Below are 22,049 nucleotides of genomic sequence, written 5' to 3'. Positions count from 1 at the left end.
AAAGGGGAAGGGAGGGGAGGTGGATGTGACAGAGAAGGGCTGAGGGAGCCCTCTCTCACTGCTGGAGACTGCAGGGAAAAACCTCTGAGTTGTCTCATAGGTTTGTGCGAGGACTCCTCAGAGAGGGTCCTGTTGACAGTACCCCATCCAAAATCTTCTTGCATCCCTCCAGGGGTGACTGGGGTTGTGGTTGTAGAAGTGAGGTGCAGGAGTGGCCCCTTCATGTGAGACAGCCAACTTGAGTGAATTGAGCTCCATCTTGGAGAGGGTGAAGAATGTGTGGAGTGCTTGTGGGTGAGAATTAAGTGGTAGGCTGGTATGGCTGATGCTGCTGTGGGGGTGAGTCACCAGATCAGGAGGATGAAATCAATGAGGCCTTCTGCATGAAGCTGGAAGTAGCTTTGCAGTCCCATGTACTGGTTCTCATGGGGGACTTGAATCATCCAGATATCTATGGGATAAGCAACGTGGCCAGGCACACACGGTCCAGACGGTTCCTGGAATGTGCTGAAGATAATTTTGTCACGTGGGTGGTGGAGGAGCCAACAAGAGTTGTGGTGATTTAGGACCTTGTTCATTCCAACAAGGATGGACTTGTTGGGGATGAGAAGTTTGGCGTCAGCAGTCGTGAGATGCTGGAGTTCAAGACCTTAGGTGGAAGAAGTGAGGCAAAAAGTAGGATTGCTGCCCTGGACTTTCAGAGAGCCAACTTCAACTTCGACCTTTGGACCTACTTGGAGGTATCTGATGGGCTGGACTGCTTGAAGGTATGGGGAGGCCATGAGAGCTAGGCAGCCTTTAAACAGCACTTCTTCCAAGCTCAGGATCGATGTATCCCTAAGAGCAGGAAATGGGGGAAGGGAAGCAGGAGACCTGCATGAATGAGCCAGGAGCTCATGGGTAAGATCAAAGGGAAAAGGAAGGCTTAGGAAAAATGGAAAAAGGGCCTGTACTCTTGGGAGGTGAATAGGAGTGTTGTCAGGGCTTGCAGAGAAGCAATGATGAAGACTAAAGCTCATCTAGAGCTGAAGCTGGTGAATGAGATTAAGGATAATAAGACAATCTTCCTATTCCTTTTAATTCCTCTTTCCTTTTCCTCTTTTTCTTTGAAAGCAGATAAGTAACTCAAACCTTATGTGATATTTTAATTAAACTTTCAGCTTAGACAGATACAATTGTGAGACAACACATACAGGAGAACCATTTTGTAGAAACCTCCTAAATTATCTGATCTTTTATTTCACTTGTGTATGAGGGTCGTTTCACTTTAATCTGACCGGGGGGGCTGTGAATCTGATCGTCTCTGCCTCTCTTCATGCACAGGACGTGACAGCGTTGAATGAACTACAGAAGGAACATGGCTGGAAAAGGACCTTAGGAATGATTCTTTCAGCACAAGCTGACAGGTCAGCCCTCACCTCCAATGGTAGATGTTGCCATGGCAGCAGTGATGGTGATAGGGATGTTGCCATGGTGACAGGCCTGTTGCCATGGTAGCACTGATGGTGATAGGACTGTTGCCATGGTGACATGGGGATGGTGTCAGGGATGTTGCCATGGTAACACTGATGGTGACAGGGACGTTGCCATGGCAACACTGATGCTGCCCTGATGTTGCCATGGCAACAGTGATGGTGATAGGGATGTTGCCATGGTGACAGGGATGGCGTTGCCATGGTGACACGGTGATGGTGCCAGGGATGCCGTTGCCATGGTGACAGGTCTGTTGCCATGATGACAGCACCGGCAAGGCTGGAGGGCCCCGACAGAAAACCAAGCTCTTTGTCTTCTTGGCTGCAGCAGTTGTGTCTGCTGCTGAGGCTCTGGAGGGCACACGTTGTCCCTGTGACACTGGAGCCTCTTTGCCTCCATGCAGCCCTGTAGGGAGGCCAGTAGGTGTAGTACCATTCTCCCTCACAACACTCCACACCCACTGACTGTGGGAGAGTCTTGGGCCATCTGTGAGGGACAGCACCACCTTTCCCAGAGGCTGCAGCTATGGCTCAGCCCTTCTGTTTCATCAGACTAAACAAGGGCTTTCCTTAACTTCACAGCACCTGCTCTGGGCCTTTGCCTGCCTGTAATCACGGCCTCCAGTTATCTGCTCTGACATGGCTATGGGGAGGCTTTGTTGGTAATGGCCCCACAGGGACCAATAAAAGCTCCAGCACTCTCCAACAGTTCTGGACAGCATTTTGACTGCACCTCCATCATTTGGTTACAGCAGCCTGCTCTCAGTCCCTGAAGTTCACGCACACCACATACGCTGTGGGGCTCATTAAAGTGCAGAAAGTCCTAACAAGCCATTTCCCTCGTGTCTTCAAGACCTGAACTGCTCATTAGGGAGGTCTCAGTGTTGCAGACAAAGGTTTCAAGGATTGCTGTCCAAAAAAGGAGATGTCGTATTTAAGGGTACTTTTTATTACAGCAGACACCGAGATGTCACTGAGTGCTGCACAACCCATGTGACACAGATGGCAGCTCTGTCACGGAGAGGGAGGTACAGCCAGCATGGGGATAGCATTGTGAGGATCCAAGAGTAGAGAGCTGATAACTGGAGAGTGACTGCAACAGGCAAAGATGGGAATTAATGCCAATGGAGGAGAAAGAAGCCTATGCAAGAGGAGGGACGCAGGGGGCCATTTGCTTGTGGCCAGTTGTGTGGTCGGTGCTGGTCCGGCTGGGTGTGTGGGAGGCATGGGAGGGAGCTGACTCCCCTCCAGGATACAGGACTACAACCTCAGGATAAGATGCCTCAACGGATTCAGCGGAATCCCGGCCCTATGGAAGTGTAAAGGGCTGCCCTACAGAACCAGGATCCCTGCATCCCAGGGCTGTGTGCTGGGGCAGGGACTCAGCCACCAGCCGGGCTCAGCACTCAGCCTGCCCAGGGAGCTTCCCAGGGAGCTGCAGGGAGATGTGTGGGGGAAGGAGGCCCGAGCAGCACAGGGACTTTTTGCTCCTCAGGGTGATGCATGGGGCTGGGGGTTCAAAGCTGCACTGCACATCTGGGGCCTTGCAACTGTTCTAGAAGGAGGACCAAACAGGGGAGTTTTCTCAACTGGGTGGTCCTGGCTGCCAGCTTGAGTCTGCCCACTGGACTACATTATGTTTCCATACCTATGTTCAGATTTTGGTCAAGCTCTCTGAATCCTGATGTCCATTTTGCTCTGCTGTCTCTAGGCTGTGTGCTGGAGCTGTACATAGTTGTGGGTGGGAATTCTCTAACAGTGATGTTGGTGTTGTTTTATGCAGATAAAATGCCCCAAAGAAATATCCTGAAGAATCACACCGCTGGACCTGGATTTCTTCTGGGGTTTCCTGATCCCCCTGGGCTGCCAGGAGTGTGCTTCACCATCTTCCTGCTCATTTATGTCACAGTTATCATTGGGAACAGCCTGATGGTGCTGGTTACAGTGCTGGACTTGAGCCTCCACAGCCCTATGTATTTCTTCCTGAGAAACTTGTCTTTCTTGGAGATCTGCTACACATCAGCCACTCTCCCCAAAATGCTCGTGTGTTTCCTGATGGGAGATGTCCAGATCTCCTTCCTTGGCTGTGCTGCCCAGCTTTATTTCTTAGTTTCTCTGGGAAGCACTGAGTGCCTATTGCTGGCCACCATGGCTTACGACCGCTATGTGGCCATATGTGACCCCCTGCGCTACAGCCTGGTGATGAATGGTGGGTTCTGTGTCAGACTGGTGGTTGGCTCATGGATGGTCGTCGTACCAATACAAGTGGGACAGATCTACCAAGTGTTTACCTTGCCCTTCTGTGCCTCCCATCACCTCCATCATTTTTTCTGCGATGTTCCCCCTCTGTTGGAGCTGGCCTGTGCAGATACTTTCTGGAGCCGGGTGACCCTGAACACTATCATCCTGCTTTTTGCCATCCTTCCCTTTTTCATGATCGTCGTTTCCTACGTTAGAATTATTGGGACGGTTCTGAAGATGCACTCTGCTCCGAGCAGACACAAAGCCTTTTCCACCTGCTCCTCACACCTCATAGTGCTGACTCTCTTTTACGGCTCAGCCATGGTCGTGTACTGCAAACACCACTCAAGGGACTCTGCAGACACTGACAAATACCTTTCCCTGTTTTACACGATTCTGACCCCCATGTTTAACCCTGTCATCTATGGTATGAGGAATAGAGAACTGAGTATTGCCCTGAGAAAACTCCTGTGGGGAAAGTGATAGTGCAGAGTGGGTGAAATTACGCCCCAATAGTTCCAATGAGCATTTGGCTGTTTGTGTGTTGGTGTTGAATCAGACACCTCCAGATGGGGCACCTCTGGGTTTGCTGCACTGTCCCACAACCCACTGCATCTTCCAGAAGGAATCAAAGTTTATGTAGGATAGAGAAGGATGTGTGGGGATTCACTGTCACATCATCACAGGGCAGGAAACGAGGGATCCCTGCTCCCCAGCTTCTTGAGGTTTCTACGTCAATTTTGTCTTAGTTACCATATTATACTGTGTATTATCCTTCCTATAATTGCTCTGTGCCTCATTAATGGTATTCCAGTCAGAATTCTGCAGGTTAAAGAAGAAGGAATTCTCACAGAACCACAGTCAGATCCAGCACACAACAGTCCAACACCACACTGCTATGACACATGGAGGCCAAAGGCATGGACTCAATGGACAGCACTGCCGATTTAGAGGGATGGCCCATAGACTGTGGGAATGATATCTCTGTGTGTATATAAAAAAACAACAGGAAAGATGACAGCAGCTATTTGGAATGTATGGAAAAGTCTGGAATCTGTAAGTGATATGGAATGAGGGGTGGGGACCATCCTGGGTTCAGCTGGGATGCTCTGACCTCAGGAGAAAAGCAGTGCTGGAACACCTCGATGTTTTTGCTGCTGATCAGCGCCATTTCAGTTCCTCAGCTTTGTGTGCTGTCCTTCCAGCCATGGGGGATGAAGGATTTGGGATGGGACAGCTCCAGGAGCTGAGCTCAACATCCCAAAGGGATATTTCATACTGTATGACATCATGTGGACAAAAAAGCTCCTTTTGTATATACATCAATATGCAAATATTGTTATCAGAATAATATCAAAATTTTATTATCTTATTTCCCCACCTGTTCCCTATTATTTTTTCTACTATAGTGAGTTGTTTTCAACTCAAGCCACAGATTCTACTTTGTTGTGGTCTTCCTAGTCCCTTCTTCATCCCACTGTGGGGGGGGGAGAGAAGGTGAAGAGAAAGGGAAGGGAAAGGGAAAGGTGAAGGAGAAAAGGGAAGGGAAGGGAAGGGATTGCCTCTGATTTGTTAAGGACTGAACTGAAAGCTCAAGCCAGAAATTCTAACATGTGTGTTGATCAAGTCATGTCTAAGCAACCTGCTCAGTCACCTCTCAGTTCAGACAATGCAAAGCCCACTTGTTCTTATCCCAGTGAACACTGCAATGCTCAGATACAAACAACTCCATTTGGATGTTGTTTCCAACACTGAGCAGAAAGCAGACATGCCTGGGAAGGAACAAACAACTTCAAATCTTCAAAAGAATACATAGCTCACAAATTCAGAACTGCCAACGTACTCTGCAGCGCTGTGAATACAAACGGGTTGTTGTGCTGAGATCCTGAGCCCCACGACCGCTCCATAATTACTGATCTGCATAATTATGCTTTCACTCATTTTAAACCTCATTCTTTGAGGTTTTTTTTTTTTTCCATTTTTTCCACCATGAATTTTAGAACCATACGGTTTGAGACTATACCACTTAAAGAGTCAGCAGACATGGGAAAAAGAACAGGGATTTGTGGTATTGCTGAGATCTTACACTTCCCCAAGGTCTTCATGCTCACCTTTCTCAGTGCTAAAGGACAGTGGGAGCATGTCAAAGTCGGTTCCCTTTGCTTCAGAAATCCACACACAGCTCTGATGGTGTTCTCCTAACACAGGGAGGAACGTATCGGGTATTGTTAGTGACTTGACTAAAGATATGAGTATTACCATCATTTCCATTTTGCAAGCTGGCATTTGTCTGCACTCAGTCCAGTTAGAGAGCTCTCTGTTTACTGTGGAAGCAGAATTGAGCTCCTTTATTGTGTTCAACATACACCTTACATACTCACAAACAGTAAATTCCTCTAATCAGCTAATTGGCCCTAAATTCTCCCAAACAACAGTGATAGAGGATGAAAGGATTCTCAGTTGTGAAAAGATTAACAGTGCAAACAAAAGAACCCCCTGTTTATTCATTGTCGCTCTTTGTCTTGCACTGCAGGCTCCTAAGGCTTCACAGTGATAAGGTCTATCAGGGAGTCTGTTCAGCTTTATGACTCGCTCCCAGTTACATCTTTGCACAACTCCAGAACTTTCAGTCTGCCTTTAAGAAATTTGAAATGAAGCTGAGCTAAAATGAGCTGATCTGCTGTTCTCAGTTGTACTTCAGACAACCACAGCTGCTTGCAGCAGGAGATGTGTAAATGGATGTTGTTCTACATATGTTTTTTTTTGTTGGGAGCAACCAAAAAGCAGATGTTCACTTCTGCTGAGGTATGTCAGTGGGAGACACCTATCTTAAAAAGATAAACTTTTGACGGAAATTGATATTTCGGGTGGAAATCTCCTTGTTTTGTAGAGGAAAGCAGGTATTCTGGAAGCAATGCTTGATAACTGAGCTAGAAAGCTTCATTTTGTAGAGAAAATGTCATCTTTTGGGGATAAAAACCAGCACTTTGGGGAGGAAATGATGTTTTTAAGGTTGAGAAGCATTATTTTGGAAAGAAAATCCTACTTTTGCGAAGATAAAGAGTGATACTTAAGAAAGAACTTCTGATTTCTGGGGTCACTATTGATAGTCTTGTGAAAATTTTCCAAATTTTGACAGAGACTGATATTTAGGGTGGAAATGTCCTTAATTTGTAAAGGAAAAGAAGTATTCTGGCAACAGTGTGTCATATCATACTAAAAAGCAGTATTCTGTAGATAGAATGACCTCTTATAGGGATGAAAATCAGTATTTGGAGAAAAAATGCTATATTTAGGGAGGAATGGCATCATTTTGGAAAGAAAGCTATATTGATTGCAAGGATAAGGAGTGATACTTCAGAGAGAACTTCTTATTTCTGGCATAAGTATCGATAGTAGTGTGAAAATTCTCGAAATGTTGACAGAAATGGATAATTCGGGTGGAAATGTCCATATTTTGTAGAGGAAAGCAGGAATTCTGGAAACAATGTGGCCTACTCCGATGGAAAGCATCATTTTCTAGAGAAAATGTCTTCTTTTGGGGATGAAATCCAGAATTTGGGGGTGAAAATGCTGTCTTGAGTGATGAAAAGCATTATTTTGGAAAGAGAATAGTGTTCTTGAAAAGATAAAGAATGATTCTTAAGAGAGAACTTCTAATCTCCGCGATAAGTATTGATATTAATGAGAAAATGTTTTAATTTTAACAGAAACTGCCAATTAGTTTAGAAATGTCCTTAATTTCTAGAGTAAAACAGGTATTCCGGAAACAGTATGACATATTCTGATAGAAAACAAGATTTTATAGGGAAAGTGTCTTCATGAGGGGATGAAATCCAGTATTTTTGGGATGACATGCTATATCCAAGTATTAAAAATAATTCTTTTGTAAAAATAATAATATTTTTGCAAAGAGAAAGATCGATACTTATGAGAGAACTTCTTATTTCTGGGGTAAGTATCCATATTCGCGTGAAAATTTTCTAAATGTTGACAGAAATGGATATTTCGAGTGGAAATGTCCTTATTTTGTAGAGGAAAGCAGGAATTCTGGAAACAATGTGGCCTACTCCGATGGAAAGCATCATTTTCTAGAGAAAATGTCTTCTTTCAGGGATGAAAACCAGCATTTTTGGGAATAAAATGCTATTGTTAGGGTGAAAAGCATTATTTTGGAAAGAAAATCATACTTTTGCCAAGATAAAGAGTGATACTTAAGACAGACCTTGTAATTTGTGGGGAAGTTTTGATATTTCTGTGAAACTATTCTAAATGTTGACAGAAATGGAAATTCCGGGTGGGAATGTCCTGGTTTAGTAGAGGAAAACAGGAATTCTGGAAACAATGGGTCATATGATGCTAGGAAGCATCATTTTGTAGAGAAAATGTCTTCCTTTGGAGATGAAAGCCAGAAATTTGGGTAGAAAAAGCTATATGCAGGCATTAAAAAGCATTATTTTGGAAAGATAATATTTTTGCCAAGATAAAGAATGATACTTAAGAGAGAACTTCTGATTTCTGGGATAAGTATCCATATTCGTGTGAAAATTTTCAAACTTTTGACGGAAATTGATATTTCGGGTGGAAATCTCCTTGTTTTGTAGAGGAAAGCAGGTATTCTGGAAGCAATGCTTGATAACTGAGCTAGAAAGCTTCATTTTGTAGAGAAAATGTCATCTTTTGGGGATAAAAACCAGCACTTTGGGGAGGAAATGATGTTTTTAAGGTTGAGAAGCATTATTTTGGAAAGAAAATCCTACTTTTGCGAAGATAAAGAGTGATACTTAAGAAAGAACTTCTGATTTCTGGGGTCACTATTGATAGTCTTGTGAAAATTTTCCAAATTTTGACAGAGACTGATATTTAGGGTGGAAATGTCCTTAATTTGTAAAGGAAAAGAAGTATTCTGGCAACAGTGTGTCATATCATACTAAAAAGCAGCATTCTGTAGATAGAATGACCTCTTATAGGGATGAAAATCAGTATTTGGAGAAAAAATGCTATATTTAGGGAGGAATGGCATCATTTTGGAAAGAAAGCTATATTGATTGCAAGGATAAGGAATGATACTTCAGAGAGAACTTCTTATTTCTGGCATAGGTATCGATAGTAGTGTGAAAATTCTCGAAATGTTGACTGAAATGGATAATTCGGGTGGAAATGTCCATATTTTGTAGAGGAAAGCAGGAATTCTGGAAACAATGTGGCCTACTCCGATGGAAAGCATCATTTTCTAGAGAAAATGTCTTCTTTTGGGGATGAAATCCAGAATTTGGGGGTGAAAATGCTGTCTTGAGTGATGAAAAGCATTATTTTGGAAAGAGAATAGTATTCTTGAAAAGATAAAGAATGATTCTTAAGAGAGAACTTCTAATCTCCGCGATAAGTATTGATATTAATGTGAAAATGTTTTAATTTTAACAGAAACTGCCAATTAGTTTAGAAATGTCCTTAATTTCTAGAGTAAAACAGGTATTCCGGAAACAGTATGACATATTCTGATAGAAAACAAGATTTTATAGGGAAAGTGTCTTCATGAGGGGATGAAATCCAGTATTTTTGGGATGACATGCTATATCTAAGTATTAAAAATAATTCTTTTGTAAAAATAATAATATTTTTGCAAAGAGAAAGATCGATACTTATGAGAGAACTTCTTATTTCTGGGGTAAGTATCCATATTCGCGTGAAAATTTTCTAAATGTTGACAGAAATGGATATTTCGAGTGGAAATGTCCTTATTTTGTAGAGGAAAGCAGGAATTCTGGAAACAATGTGGCCTACTCCGATGGAAAGCATCATTTTCTAGAGAAAATGTCTTCTTTCAGGGATGAAAACCAGCATTTTTGGGAATAAAATGCTATTGTTAGGGTGAAAAGCATTATTTTGGAAAGAAAATCATACTTTTGCCAAGATAAAGAGTGATACTTAAGACAGACCTTGTAATTTGTGGGGAAGTTTTGATATTTCTGTGAAACTATTCTAAATGTTGACAGAAATGGAAATTCCGGGTGGGAATGTCCTGGTTTAGTAGAGGAAAACAGGAATTCTGGAAACAATGGGTCATATGATGCTAGGAAGCATCATTTTGTAGAGAAAATGTCTTCCTTTGGAGATGAAAGCCAGAAATTTGGGTAGAAAAAGCTATATGCAGGCATTAAAAAGCATTATTTTGGAAAGATAATATTTTTGCCAAGATAAAGAATGATACTTAAGAGAGAACTTCTGATTTCTGGGATAAGTATCCATATTCGTGTGAAAATTTTCAAACTTTTGACGGAAATTGATATTTCGGTTGGAAATCTCCTTGTTTTGTAGAGGAAAGCAGGTATTCTGGAAGCAATGCTTGATAACTGAGCTAGAAAGCTTCATTTTGTAGAGAAAATCTCATCTTTTGGGGATAAAAACCAGCACTTTGGGGAGGAAATGATGTTTTTAAGGTTGAGAAGCATTATTTTGGAAAGAAAATCCTACTTTTGCGAAGATAAAGAGTGATACTTAAGAAAGAACTTCTGATTTCTGGGGTCACTATTGATAGTCTTGTGAAAATTTTCCAAATTTTGACAGAGACTGATATTTAGGGTGGAAATGTCCTTAATTTGTAAAGGAAAAGAACTATTCTGGCAACAGTGTGTCATATCATACTAAAAAGCAGCATTCTGTAGATAGAATGACCTCTTATAGGGATGAAAATCAGTATTTGGAGAAAAAATGCTATATTTAGGGAGGAATGGCATCATTTTGGAAAGAAAGCTATATTGATTGCAAGGATAAGGAATGATACTTCAGAGAGAACTTCTTATTTCTGGCATAGGTATCGATAGTAGTGTGAAAATTCTCGAAATGTTGACTGAAATGAATAATTCGGGTGGAAATGTCCATATTTTGTAGAGGAAAGCAGGAATTCTGGAAACAATGTGGCCTACTCCGATGGAAAGCATCATTTTCTAGAGAAAATGTCTTCTTTTGGGGATGAAATCCAGAATTTGGGGGTGAAAATGCTGTCTTGAGTGATGAAAAGCATTATTTTGGAAAGAGAATAGTATTCTTGAAAAGATAAAGAATGATTCTTAAGAGAGAACTTCTAATCTCCGCGATAAGTATTGATATTAATGTGAAAATGTTTTAATTTTAACAGAAACTGCCAATTAGTTTAGAAATGTCCTTAATTTCTAGAGTAAAACAGGTATTCCGGAAACAGTATGACATATTCTGATAGAAAACAAGATTTTATAGGGAAAGTGTCTTCATGAGGGGATGAAATCCAGTATTTTTGGGATGACATGCTATATCCAAGTATTAAAAATAATTCTTTTGTAAAAATAATAATATTTTTGCAAAGAGAAAGATCGATACTTATGAGAGAACTTCTTATTTCTGGGGTAAGTATCCATATTCGCGTGAAAATTTTCTAAATGTTGACAGAAATGGATATTTCGAGTGGAAATGTCCTTATTTTGTAGAGGAAAGCAGGAATTCTGGAAACAATGTGGCCTACTCCGATGGAAAGCATCATTTTCTAGAGAAAATGTCTTCTTTCAGGGATGAAAACCAGCATTTTTGGGAATAAAATGCTATTGTTAGGGTGAAAAGCATTATTTTGGAAAGAAAATCATACTTTTGCCAAGATAAAGAGTGATACTTAAGACAGACCTTGTAATTTGTGGGGAAGTTTTGATATTTCTGTGAAACTATTCTAAATGTTGACAGAAATGGAAATTCCGGGTGGGAATGTCCTGGTTTAGTAGAGGAAAACAGGAATTCTGGAAACAATGGGTCATATGATGCTAGGAAGCATCATTTTGTAGAGAAAATGTCTTCCTTTGGAGATGAAAGCCAGAAATTTGGGTAGAAAAAGCTATATGCAGGCATTAAAAAGCATTATTTTGGAAAGATAATATTTTTGCCAAGATAAAGAATGATACTTAAGAGAGAACTTCTGATTTCTGGGATAAGTATCCATATTCGTGTGAAAATTTTCAAACTTTTGACGGAAATTGATATTTCGGGTGGAAATCTCCTTGTTTTGTAGAGGAAAGCAGGTATTCTGGAAGCAATGCTTGATAACTGAGCTAGAAAGCTTCATTTTGTAGAGAAAATGTCATCTTTTGGGGATAAAAACCAGCACTTTGGGGAGGAAATGATGTTTTTAAGGTTGAGAAGCATTATTTTGGAAAGAAAATCCTACTTTTGCGAAGATAAAGAGTGATACTTAAGAAAGAACTTCTGATTTCTGGGGTCACTATTGATAGTCTTGTGAAAATTTTCCAAATTTTGACAGAGACTGATATTTAGGGTGGAAATGTCCTTAATTTGTAAAGGAAAAGAAGTATTCTGGCAACAGTGTGTCATATCATACTAAAAAGCAGCATTCTGTAGATAGAATGACCTCTTACAGGGATGAAAATCAGTATTTGGAGAAAAAATGCTATATTTAGGGAGGAATGGCATCATTTTGGAAAGAAAGCTATATTGATTGCAAGGATAAGGAATGATACTTCAGAGAGAACTTCTTATTTCTGGCATAGGTATCGATAGTAGTGTGAAAATTCTCGAAATGTTGACTGAAATGGATAATTCGGGTGGAAATGTCCATATTTTGTAGAGGAAAGCAGGAATTCTGGAAACAATGTGGCCTACTCCGATGGAAAGCATCATTTTCTAGAGAAAATGTCTTCTTTTGGGGATGAAATCCAGAATTTGGGGGTGAAAATGCTGTCTTGAGTGATGAAAAGCATTATTTTGGAAAGAGAATAGTATTCTTGAAAAGATAAAGAATGATTCTTAAGAGAGAACTTCTAATCTCCGCGATAAGTATTGATATTAATGTGAAAATGTTTTAATTTTAACAGAAACTGCCAATTAGTTTAGAAATGTCCTTAATTTCTAGAGTAAAACAGGTATTCCGGAAACAGTATGACATATTCTGATAGAAAACAAGATTTTATAGGGAAAGTGTCTTCATGAGGGGATGAAATCCAGTATTTTTGGGATGACATGCTATATCTAAGTATTAAAAATAATTCTTTTGTAAAAATAATAATATTTTTGCAAAGAGAAAGATCGATACTTATGAGAGAACTTCTTATTTCTGGGGTAAGTATCCATATTCGCGTGAAAATTTTCTAAATGTTGACAGAAATGGATATTTCGAGTGGAAATGTCCTTATTTTGTAGAGGAAAGCAGGAATTCTGGAAACAATGTGGCCTACTCCGATGGAAAGCATCATTTTCTAGAGAAAATGTCTTCTTTCAGGGATGAAAACCAGCATTTTTGGGAATAAAATGCTATTGTTAGGGTGAAAAGCATTATTTTGGAAAGAAAATCATACTTTTGCCAAGATAAAGAGTGATACTTAAGACAGACCTTGTAATTTGTGGGGAAGTTTTGATATTTCTGTGAAACTATTCTAAATGTTGACAGAAATGGAAATTCCGGGTGGGAATGTCCTGGTTTAGTAGAGGAAAACAGGAATTCTGGAAACAATGGGTCATATGATGCTAGGAAGCATCATTTTGTAGAGAAAATGTCTTCCTTTGGAGATGAAAGCCAGAAATTTGGGTAGAAAAAGCTATATGCAGGCATTAAAAAGCATTATTTTGGAAAGATAATATTTTTGCCAAGATAAAGAATGATACTTAAGAGAGAACTTCTGATTTCTGGGATAAGTATCCATATTCGTGTGAAAATTTTCAAACTTTTGACGGAAATTGATATTTCGGGTGGAAATCTCCTTGTTTTGTAGAGGAAAGCAGGTATTCTGGAAGCAATGCTTGATAACTGAGCTAGAAAGCTTCATTTTGTAGAGAAAATGTCATCTTTTGGGGATAAAAACCAGCACTTTGGGGAGGAAATGATGTTTTTAAGGTTGAGAAGCATTATTTTGGAAAGAAAATCCTACTTTTGCGAAGATAAAGAGTGATACTTAAGAAAGAACTTCTGATTTCTGGGGTCACTATTGATAGTCTTGTGAAAATTTTCCAAATTTTGACAGAGACTGATATTTAGGGTGGAAATGTCCTTAATTTGTAAAGGAAAAGAAGTATTCTGGCAACAGTGTGTCATATCATACTAAAAAGCAGCATTCTGTAGATAGAATGACCTCTTACAGGGATGAAAATCAGTATTTGGAGAAAAAATGCTATATTTAGGGAGGAATGGCATCATTTTGGAAAGAAAGCTATATTGATTGCAAGGATAAGGAATGATACTTCAGAGAGAACTTCTTATTTCTGGCATAGGTATCGATAGTAGTGTGAAAATTCTCGAAATGTTGACTGAAATGGATAATTCGGGTGGAAATGTCCATATTTTGTAGAGGAAAGCAGGAATTCTGGAAACAATGTGGCCTACTCCGATGGAAAGCATCATTTTCTAGAGAAAATGTCTTCTTTTGGGGATGAAATCCAGAATTTGGGGGTGAAAATGCTGTCTTGAGTGATGAAAAGCATTATTTTGGAAAGAGAATAGTATTCTTGAAAAGATAAAGAATGATTCTTAAGAGAGAACTTCTAATCTCCGCGATAAGTATTGATATTAATGTGAAAATGTTTTAATTTTAACAGAAACTGCCAATTAGTTTAGAAATGTCCTTAATTTCTAGAGTAAAACAGGTATTCCGGAAACAGTATGACATATTCTGATAGAAAACAAGATTTTATAGGGAAAGTGTCTTCATGAGGGGATGAAATCCAGTATTTTTGGGATGACATGCTATATCTAAGTATTAAAAATAATTCTTTTGTAAAAATAATAATATTTTTGCAAAGAGAAAGATCGATACTTATGAGAGAACTTCTTATTTCTGGGGTAAGTATCCATATTCGCGTGAAAATTTTCTAAATGTTGACAGAAATGGATATTTCGAGTGGAAATGTCCTTATTTTGTAGAGGAAAGCAGGAATTCTGGAAACAATGTGGCCTACTCCGATGGAAAGCATCATTTTCTAGAGAAAATGTCTTCTTTCAGGGATGAAAACCAGCATTTTTGGGAATAAAATGCTATTGTTAGGGTGAAAAGCATTATTTTGGAAAGAAAATCATACTTTTGCCAAGATAAAGAGTGATACTTAAGACAGACCTTGTAATTTGTGGGGAAGTTTTGATATTTCTGTGAAACTATTCTAAATGTTGACAGAAATGGAAATTCCGGGTGGGAATGTCCTGGTTTAGTAGAGGAAAACAGGAATTCTGGAAACAATGGGTCATATGATGCTAGGAAGCATCATTTTGTAGAGAAAATGTCTTCCTTTGGAGATGAAAGCCAGAAATTTGGGTAGAAAAAGCTATATGCAGGCATTAAAAAGCATTATTTTGGAAAGATAATATTTTTGCCAAGATAAAGAATGATACTTAAGAGAGAACTTCTGATTTCTGGGATAAGTATCCATATTCGTGTGAAAATTTTCAAACTTTTGACGGAAATTGATATTTCGGTTGGAAATCTCCTTGTTTTGTAGAGGAAAGCAGGTATTCTGGAAGCAATGCTTGATAACTGAGCTAGAAAGCTTCATTTTGTAGAGAAAATCTCATCTTTTGGGGATAAAAACCAGCACTTTGGGGAGGAAATGATGTTTTTAAGGTTGAGAAGCATTATTTTGGAAAGAAAATCCTACTTTTGCGAAGATAAAGAGTGATACTTAAGAAAGAACTTCTGATTTCTGGGGTCACTATTGATAGTCTTGTGAAAATTTTCCAAATTTTGACAGAGACTGATATTTAGGGTGGAAATGTCCTTAATTTGTAAAGGAAAAGAACTATTCTGGCAACAGTGTGTCATATCATACTAAAAAGCAGCATTCTGTAGATAGAATGACCTCTTATAGGGATGAAAATCAGTATTTGGAGAAAAAATGCTATATTTAGGGAGGAATGGCATCATTTTGGAAAGAAAGCTATATTGATTGCAAGGATAAGGAATGATACTTCAGAGAGAACTTCTTATTTCTGGCATAGGTATCGATAGTAGTGTGAAAATTCTCGAAATGTTGACTGAAATGAATAATTCGGGTGGAAATGTCCATATTTTGTAGAGGAAAGCAGGAATTCTGGAAACAATGTGGCCTACTCCGATGGAAAGCATCATTTTCTAGAGAAAATGTCTTCTTTTGGGGATGAAATCCAGAATTTGGGGGTGAAAATGCTGTCTTGAGTGATGAAAAGCATTATTTTGGAAAGAGAATAGTATTCTTGAAAAGATAAAGAATGATTCTTAAGAGAGAACTTCTAATCTCCGCGATAAGTATTGATATTAATGTGAAAATGTTTTAATTTTAACAGAAACTGCCAATTAGTTTAGAAATGTCCTTAATTTCTAGAGTAAAACAGGTATTCCGGAAACAGTATGACATATTCTGATAGAAAACAAGATTTTATAGGGAAAGTGTCTTCATGAGGGGATGAAATCCAGTATTTTTGGGATGACATGCTATATCCAAGTATTAAAAATAATTCTTTTGTAAAAATAATAATATTTTTGCAAAGAGAAAGATCGATACTTATGAGAGAACTTCTTATTTCTGGGGTAAGTATCCATATTCGCGTGAAAATTTTCTAAATGTTGACAGAAATGGATATTTCGAGTGGAAATGTCCTTATTTGTAGAGGAAAGCAGGAATTCTGGAAACAATGTGGCCTACTCCGATGGAAAGCATCATTTTCTAGAGAAAATGTCTTCTTTCAGGGATGAAAACCAGCATTTTTGGGAATAAAATGCTATTGTTAGGGTGAAAAGCATTATTTTGGAAAGAAAATCATACTTTTGCCAAGATAAAGAGTGATACTTAAGACAGACCTTGTAATTTGTGGGGAAGTTTTGATATTTCTGTGAAACTATTCTAAATGTTGACAGAAATGGAAATTCCGGGTGGGAATGTCCTGGTTTAGTAGAGGAAAACAGGAATTCTGGAAACAATGGGTCATATGATGCTAGGAAGCATCATTTTGTAGAGAAAATGTCTTCCTTTGGAGATGAAAGCCAGAAATTTGGGTAGAAAAAGCTATATGCAGGCATTAAAAAGCATTATTTTGGAAAGATAATATTTTTGCCAAGATAAAGAATGATACTTAAGAGAGAACTTCTGATTTCTGGGATAAGTATCCATATTCGTGTGAAAATTTTCAAACTTTTGACGGAAATTGATATTTCGGGTGGAAATCTCCTTGTTTTGTAGAGGAAAGCAGGTATTCTGGAAGCAATGCTTGATAACTGAGCTAGAAAGCTTCATTTTGTAGAGAAAATGTCATCTTTTGGGGATAAAAACCAGCACTTTGGGGAGGAAATGATGTTTTTAAGGTTGAGAAGCATTATTTTGGAAAGAAAATCCTACTTTTGCGAAGATAAAGAGTGATACTTAAGAAAGAACTTCTGATTTCTGGGGTCACTATTGATAGTCTTGTGAAAATTTTCCAAATTTTGACAGAGACTGATATTTAGGGTGGAAATGTCCTTAATTTGTAAAGGAAAAGAAGTATTCTGGCAACAGTGTGTCATATCATACTAAAAAGCAGCATTCTGTAGATAGAATGACCTCTTACAGGGATGAAAATCAGTATTTGGAGAAAAAATGCTATATTTAGGGAGGAATGGCATCATTTTGGAAAGAAAGCTATATTGATTGCAAGGATAAGGAATGATACTTCAGAGAGAACTTCTTATTTCTGGCATAGGTATCGATAGTAGTGTGAAAATTCTCGAAATGTTGACTGAAATGGATAATTCGGGTGGAAATGTCCATATTTTGTAGAGGAAAGCAGGAATTCTGGAAACAATGTGGCCTACTCCGATGGAAAGCATCATTTTCTAGAGAAAATGTCTTCTTTTGGGGATGAAATCCAGAATTTGGGGGTGAAAATGCTGTCTTGAGTGATGAAAAGCATTATTTTGGAAAGAGAATAGTATTCTTGAAAAGATAAAGAATGATTCTTAAGAGAGAACTTCTAATCTCCGCGATAAGTATTGATATTAATGTGAAAATGTTTTAATTTTAACAGAAACTGCCAATTAGTTTAGAAATGTCCTTAATTTCTAGAGTAAAACAGGTATTCCGGAAACAGTATGACATATTCTGATAGAAAACAAGATTTTATAGGGAAAGTGTCTTCATGAGGGGATGAAATCCAGTATTTTTGGGATGACATGCTATATCTAAGTATTAAAAATAATTCTTTTGTAAAAATAATAATATTTTTGCAAAGAGAAAGATCGATACTTATGAGAGAACTTCTTATTTCTGGGGTAAGTATCCATATTCGCGTGAAAATTTTCTAAATGTTGACAGAAATGGATATTTCGAGTGGAAATGTCCTTATTTTGTAGAGGAAAGCAGGAATTCTGGAAACAATGTGGCCTACTCCGATGGAAAGCATCATTTTCTAGAGAAAATGTCTTCTTTCAGGGATGAAAACCAGCATTTTTGGGAATAAAATGCTATTGTTAGGGTGAAAAGCATTATTTTGGAAAGAAAATCATACTTTTGCCAAGATAAAGAGTGATACTTAAGACAGACCTTGTAATTTGTGGGGAAGTTTTGATATTTCTGTGAAACTATTCTAAATGTTGACAGAAATGGAAATTCCGGGTGGGAATGTCCTGGTTTAGTAGAGGAAAACAGGAATTCTGGAAACAATGGGTCATATGATGCTAGGAAGCATCATTTTGTAGAGAAAATGTCTTCCTTTGGAGATGAAAGCCAGAAATTTGGGTAGAAAAAGCTATATGCAGGCATTAAAAAGCATTATTTTGGAAAGATAATATTTTTGCCAAGATAAAGAATGATACTTAAGAGAGAACTTCTGATTTCTGGGATAAGTATCCATATTCGTGTGAAAATTTTCAAACTTTTGACGGAAATTGATATTTCGGTTGGAAATCTCCTTGTTTTGTAGAGGAAAGCAGGTATTCTGGAAGCAATGCTTGATAACTGAGCTAGAAAGCTTCATTTTGTAGAGAAAATCTCATCTTTTGGGGATAAAAACCAGCACTTTGGGGAGGAAATGATGTTTTTAAGGTTGAGAAGCATTATTTTGGAAAGAAAATCCTACTTTTGCGAAGATAAAGAGTGATACTTAAGAAAGAACTTCTGATTTCTGGGGTCACTATTGATAGTCTTGTGAAAATTTTCCAAATTTTGACAGAGACTGATATTTAGGGTGGAAATGTCCTTAATTTGTAAAGGAAAAGAACTATTCTGGCAACAGTGTGTCATATCATACTAAAAAGCAGCATTCTGTAGATAGAATGACCTCTTATAGGGATGAAAATCAGTATTTGGAGAAAAAATGCTATATTTAGGGAGGAATGGCATCATTTTGGAAAGAAAGCTATATTGATTGCAAGGATAAGGAATGATACTTCAGAGAGAACTTCTTATTTCTGGCATAGGTATCGATAGTAGTGTGAAAATTCTCGAAATGTTGACTGAAATGAATAATTCGGGTGGAAATGTCCATATTTTGTAGAGGAAAGCAGGAATTCTGGAAACAATGTGGCCTACTCCGATGGAAAGCATCATTTTCTAGAGAAAATGTCTTCTTTTGGGGATGAAATCCAGAATTTGGGGGTGAAAATGCTGTCTTGAGTGATGAAAAGCATTATTTTGGAAAGAGAATAGTATTCTTGAAAAGATAAAGAATGATTCTTAAGAGAGAACTTCTAATCTCCGCGATAAGTATTGATATTAATGTGAAAATGTTTTAATTTTAACAGAAACTGCCAATTAGTTTAGAAATGTCCTTAATTTCTAGAGTAAAACAGGTATTCCGGAAACAGTATGACAATATTCTGATAGAAAAACAAGATTTTATAGGGAAAGTGTCTTCATGAGGGGATGAAATCCAGTATTTTTGGGATGACATGCTATATCTAAGTATTAAAAATAATTCTTTTGTAAAAATAATAATATTTTTGCAAAGAGAAAGATCGATACTTATGAGAGAACTTCTTATTTCTGGGGTAAGTATCCATATTCGCGTGAAAATTTTCTAAATGTTGACAGAAAATGGATATTTCGAGTGGAAATGTCCTTATTTTGTAGAGGAAAGCAGGAATTCTGGAAACAATGTGGCCTACTCCGATGGAAAGCATCATTTTCTAGAGAAAATGTCTTCTTTCAGGGATGAAAACCAGCATTTTTGGGAATAAAATGCTATTGTTAGGGGTGAAAAAGCATTATTTTGGAAAGAAAATCATACTTTTGCCAAGATAAAGAGTGATACTTAAGACAGACGTTGTAATTTGTGGGGAAGTTTTTGATATTTCTGTGAAACTATTCTAAATGTTGACAGAAATGGAAATTCTGGGTGGGAATGTCCTGGTTTAGTAGAGGAAAACAGGAATTCTGGAACAATGGGTCATATGATGCTAGGAAGCATCATTTTGTAGAGAAAATGTCTTCCTTTGGAGATGAAAGCCAGAAATTTGGGTAGAAAAAGCTATATGCAGGCATTAAAAAGCATTATTTTGGAAAGATAATATTTTTGCCAAGATAAAGAATGATACTTAAGAGAGAACTTCTGATTTCTGGGATAAGTATCCATATTCGTGTGAAAATTTTCAAACTTTTGACGGAAATTGATATTTCGGGTGGAAATCTCCTTGTTTTGTAGAGGAAAGCAGGTATTCTGGAAGCAATGCTTGATAACTGAGCTAGGAACAGCTTCATTTTGTAGAGAAAATGTCATCTTTTTGGGGATAAAAACCAGCACTTGGGGAGGAAATGATGTTTTTAAGGTTGAGAAGCTTATTTTGGAAAAGAAAATCCTACTTTTGCGAAGATAAAGAGTGATACTTAAGAAAGAACTTCTGATTTCTGGGGTCACTATTGATAGTCTTGTGAAAATTTTCCAAATTTTGACAGAGGACTGATATTTAGGGTGGAAATGTCCTTAATTTGTAAAGGAAAAGAAGTATTCTGGCAACAGTGTGTCATATCATACTAAAAAGCAGCATTCTGTAGATAGAATGACCCTCTTACAGGGATGAAAATCAGTATTTGGAGGAAAAAAATGCTATATTTAGGGAGGAATGGCATCATTTTGGAAAGAAAGCTATATTGATTGCAAGGATAAGGAATGATACTTCAGAGAGAACTTCTTATTTCTGGCATAGGTATCGATAGTAGTGTGAAAATTCTCGAAATGTTGACTGAAATGGATAATTCGGGTGGAAATGTCCATATTTTGTAGAGGAAAGCAGGAATTCTGGAAACAATGTGGCACTACTCCGATGGAAAGCATCATTTTCTAGAGAAAATGTCTTCTTTTGGGGATGAAATCCAGAATTTGGGGGTGAAAATGCTGTCTTGAGTGATTGAAAAGCATTATTTTGGAAAGAGAATAGTATTCTTGAAAAGATAAAGAATGATTCTTAAGAGAGAACTTCTCTAATCTCCGCGATAATGTATTGATATTAATGTGAAAATGTTTTAATTTTAACAGAAACTGCCAATTAGTTTAGAAATGTCCTTAATTTCTAGAGTAAAACAGGTATTCCGGAAACAGTATGACATATTCTGATAGAAAACAAGATTTTATAGGGAAAGTGTCTTCATGAGGGGATGAAATCCAGTATTTTTGGATGACATGCTATATCTAAGTATTAAAAATAATTCTTTTGTAAAAATAATAAATATTTTTGCAAAGAGAAAGATCGATACTTATGAGAGAACTTCTTATTTCTGGGGTAAGTATCCATATTCGCGTGAAAATTTTCTAAATGTTGACAGAAATGGATATTTCGAGTGGAAATGTCCTTATTTTTGTAGAGGAAAGCAGGAATTCTGGAAACAATGTGGCCTACTCCGATGGGAAAGCATCATTTTCTAGAGAAAATGTCTTCTTTCAGGATGAAAACCAGCATTTTTGGGAATAAAAATGCTATTGTTAGGGTGAAAAGCATTATTTTGGAAAGAAAATCATACTTTTGCCAAGATAAGAGTGATACTTAAGACAGACCTTGTAATTTGTGGGGAAGTTTTTGATATTTCTGTGAAACTATTCTAAATGTTGACAGAAATGGAAATTCCGGGTGGGAATGTCCTGGTTTAGTAGAGAGAAAACAGGAATTCTGGAAACAATGGGTCATATGATGCTAGGAAGCATCATTTTTGTAGAGAAAATGTCTTCCTTTGGAGATGAAAGCCAGAAATTTGGGTAGAAAAAGCTATATGCAGGCATTAAAAAGCATTATTTTTGGAAAGATAATATTTTTGCCAAGATAAAGAATGATACTTAAGAGAGAACTTCTGATTTCTGGGATAAGTATCCATATTCGTGTGAAAATTTTCAAACTTTTGACGGGAAATTGATATTTCGGTTGGAAATCTCCTTGTTTTGTA

General features: G+C 37.9%; 1 protein-coding gene across 1 annotated transcript; it reads left to right on the top strand.

The window, feature by feature from the left end:
• Positions 1-632: 632 nt before the first annotated feature.
• LOC140264880 (olfactory receptor 10AG1-like) lies at positions 633-4,196 on the top strand. Its single transcript, XM_072360770.1, has 3 exons — positions 633-767; positions 1,324-1,426; positions 3,184-4,196. Exons 1-3 carry the CDS (start codon positions 633-635, stop codon positions 4,194-4,196), a joined length of 1,251 nt encoding a protein of 416 aa, XP_072216871.1.
• The last annotated feature ends 17,853 nt before the right edge of the window (positions 4,197-22,049 follow it).

Source organism: Excalfactoria chinensis, unplaced genomic scaffold, assembly GCF_039878825.1.
Source record: "Excalfactoria chinensis isolate bCotChi1 unplaced genomic scaffold, bCotChi1.hap2 Scaffold_330, whole genome shotgun sequence".
NCBI classification, from domain to species: domain Eukaryota; kingdom Metazoa; phylum Chordata; class Aves; order Galliformes; family Phasianidae; genus Excalfactoria; species Excalfactoria chinensis.
This window is presented reverse-complemented; position numbering and strand designations above follow the sequence as displayed.

Bases quoted from the DNA above. Each gene is read 5' to 3' on its own strand.
- LOC140264880 (XM_072360770.1), top strand. From the start codon at position 633: ATGCTGGAGTTCAAGACCTTAGGTGGAAGAAGTGAGGCAAAAAGTAGG. The intron at 768-1,323 runs GTATGGGGAGGC...CTTCATGCACAG, and splicing joins ATGGGCTGGACTGCTTGAAG to GACGTGACAGCGTTGAATGA. The intron at 1,427-3,183 runs GTAGATGTTGCC...TGCTGTCTCTAG, and splicing joins GTCAGCCCTCACCTCCAATG to GCTGTGTGCTGGAGCTGTAC.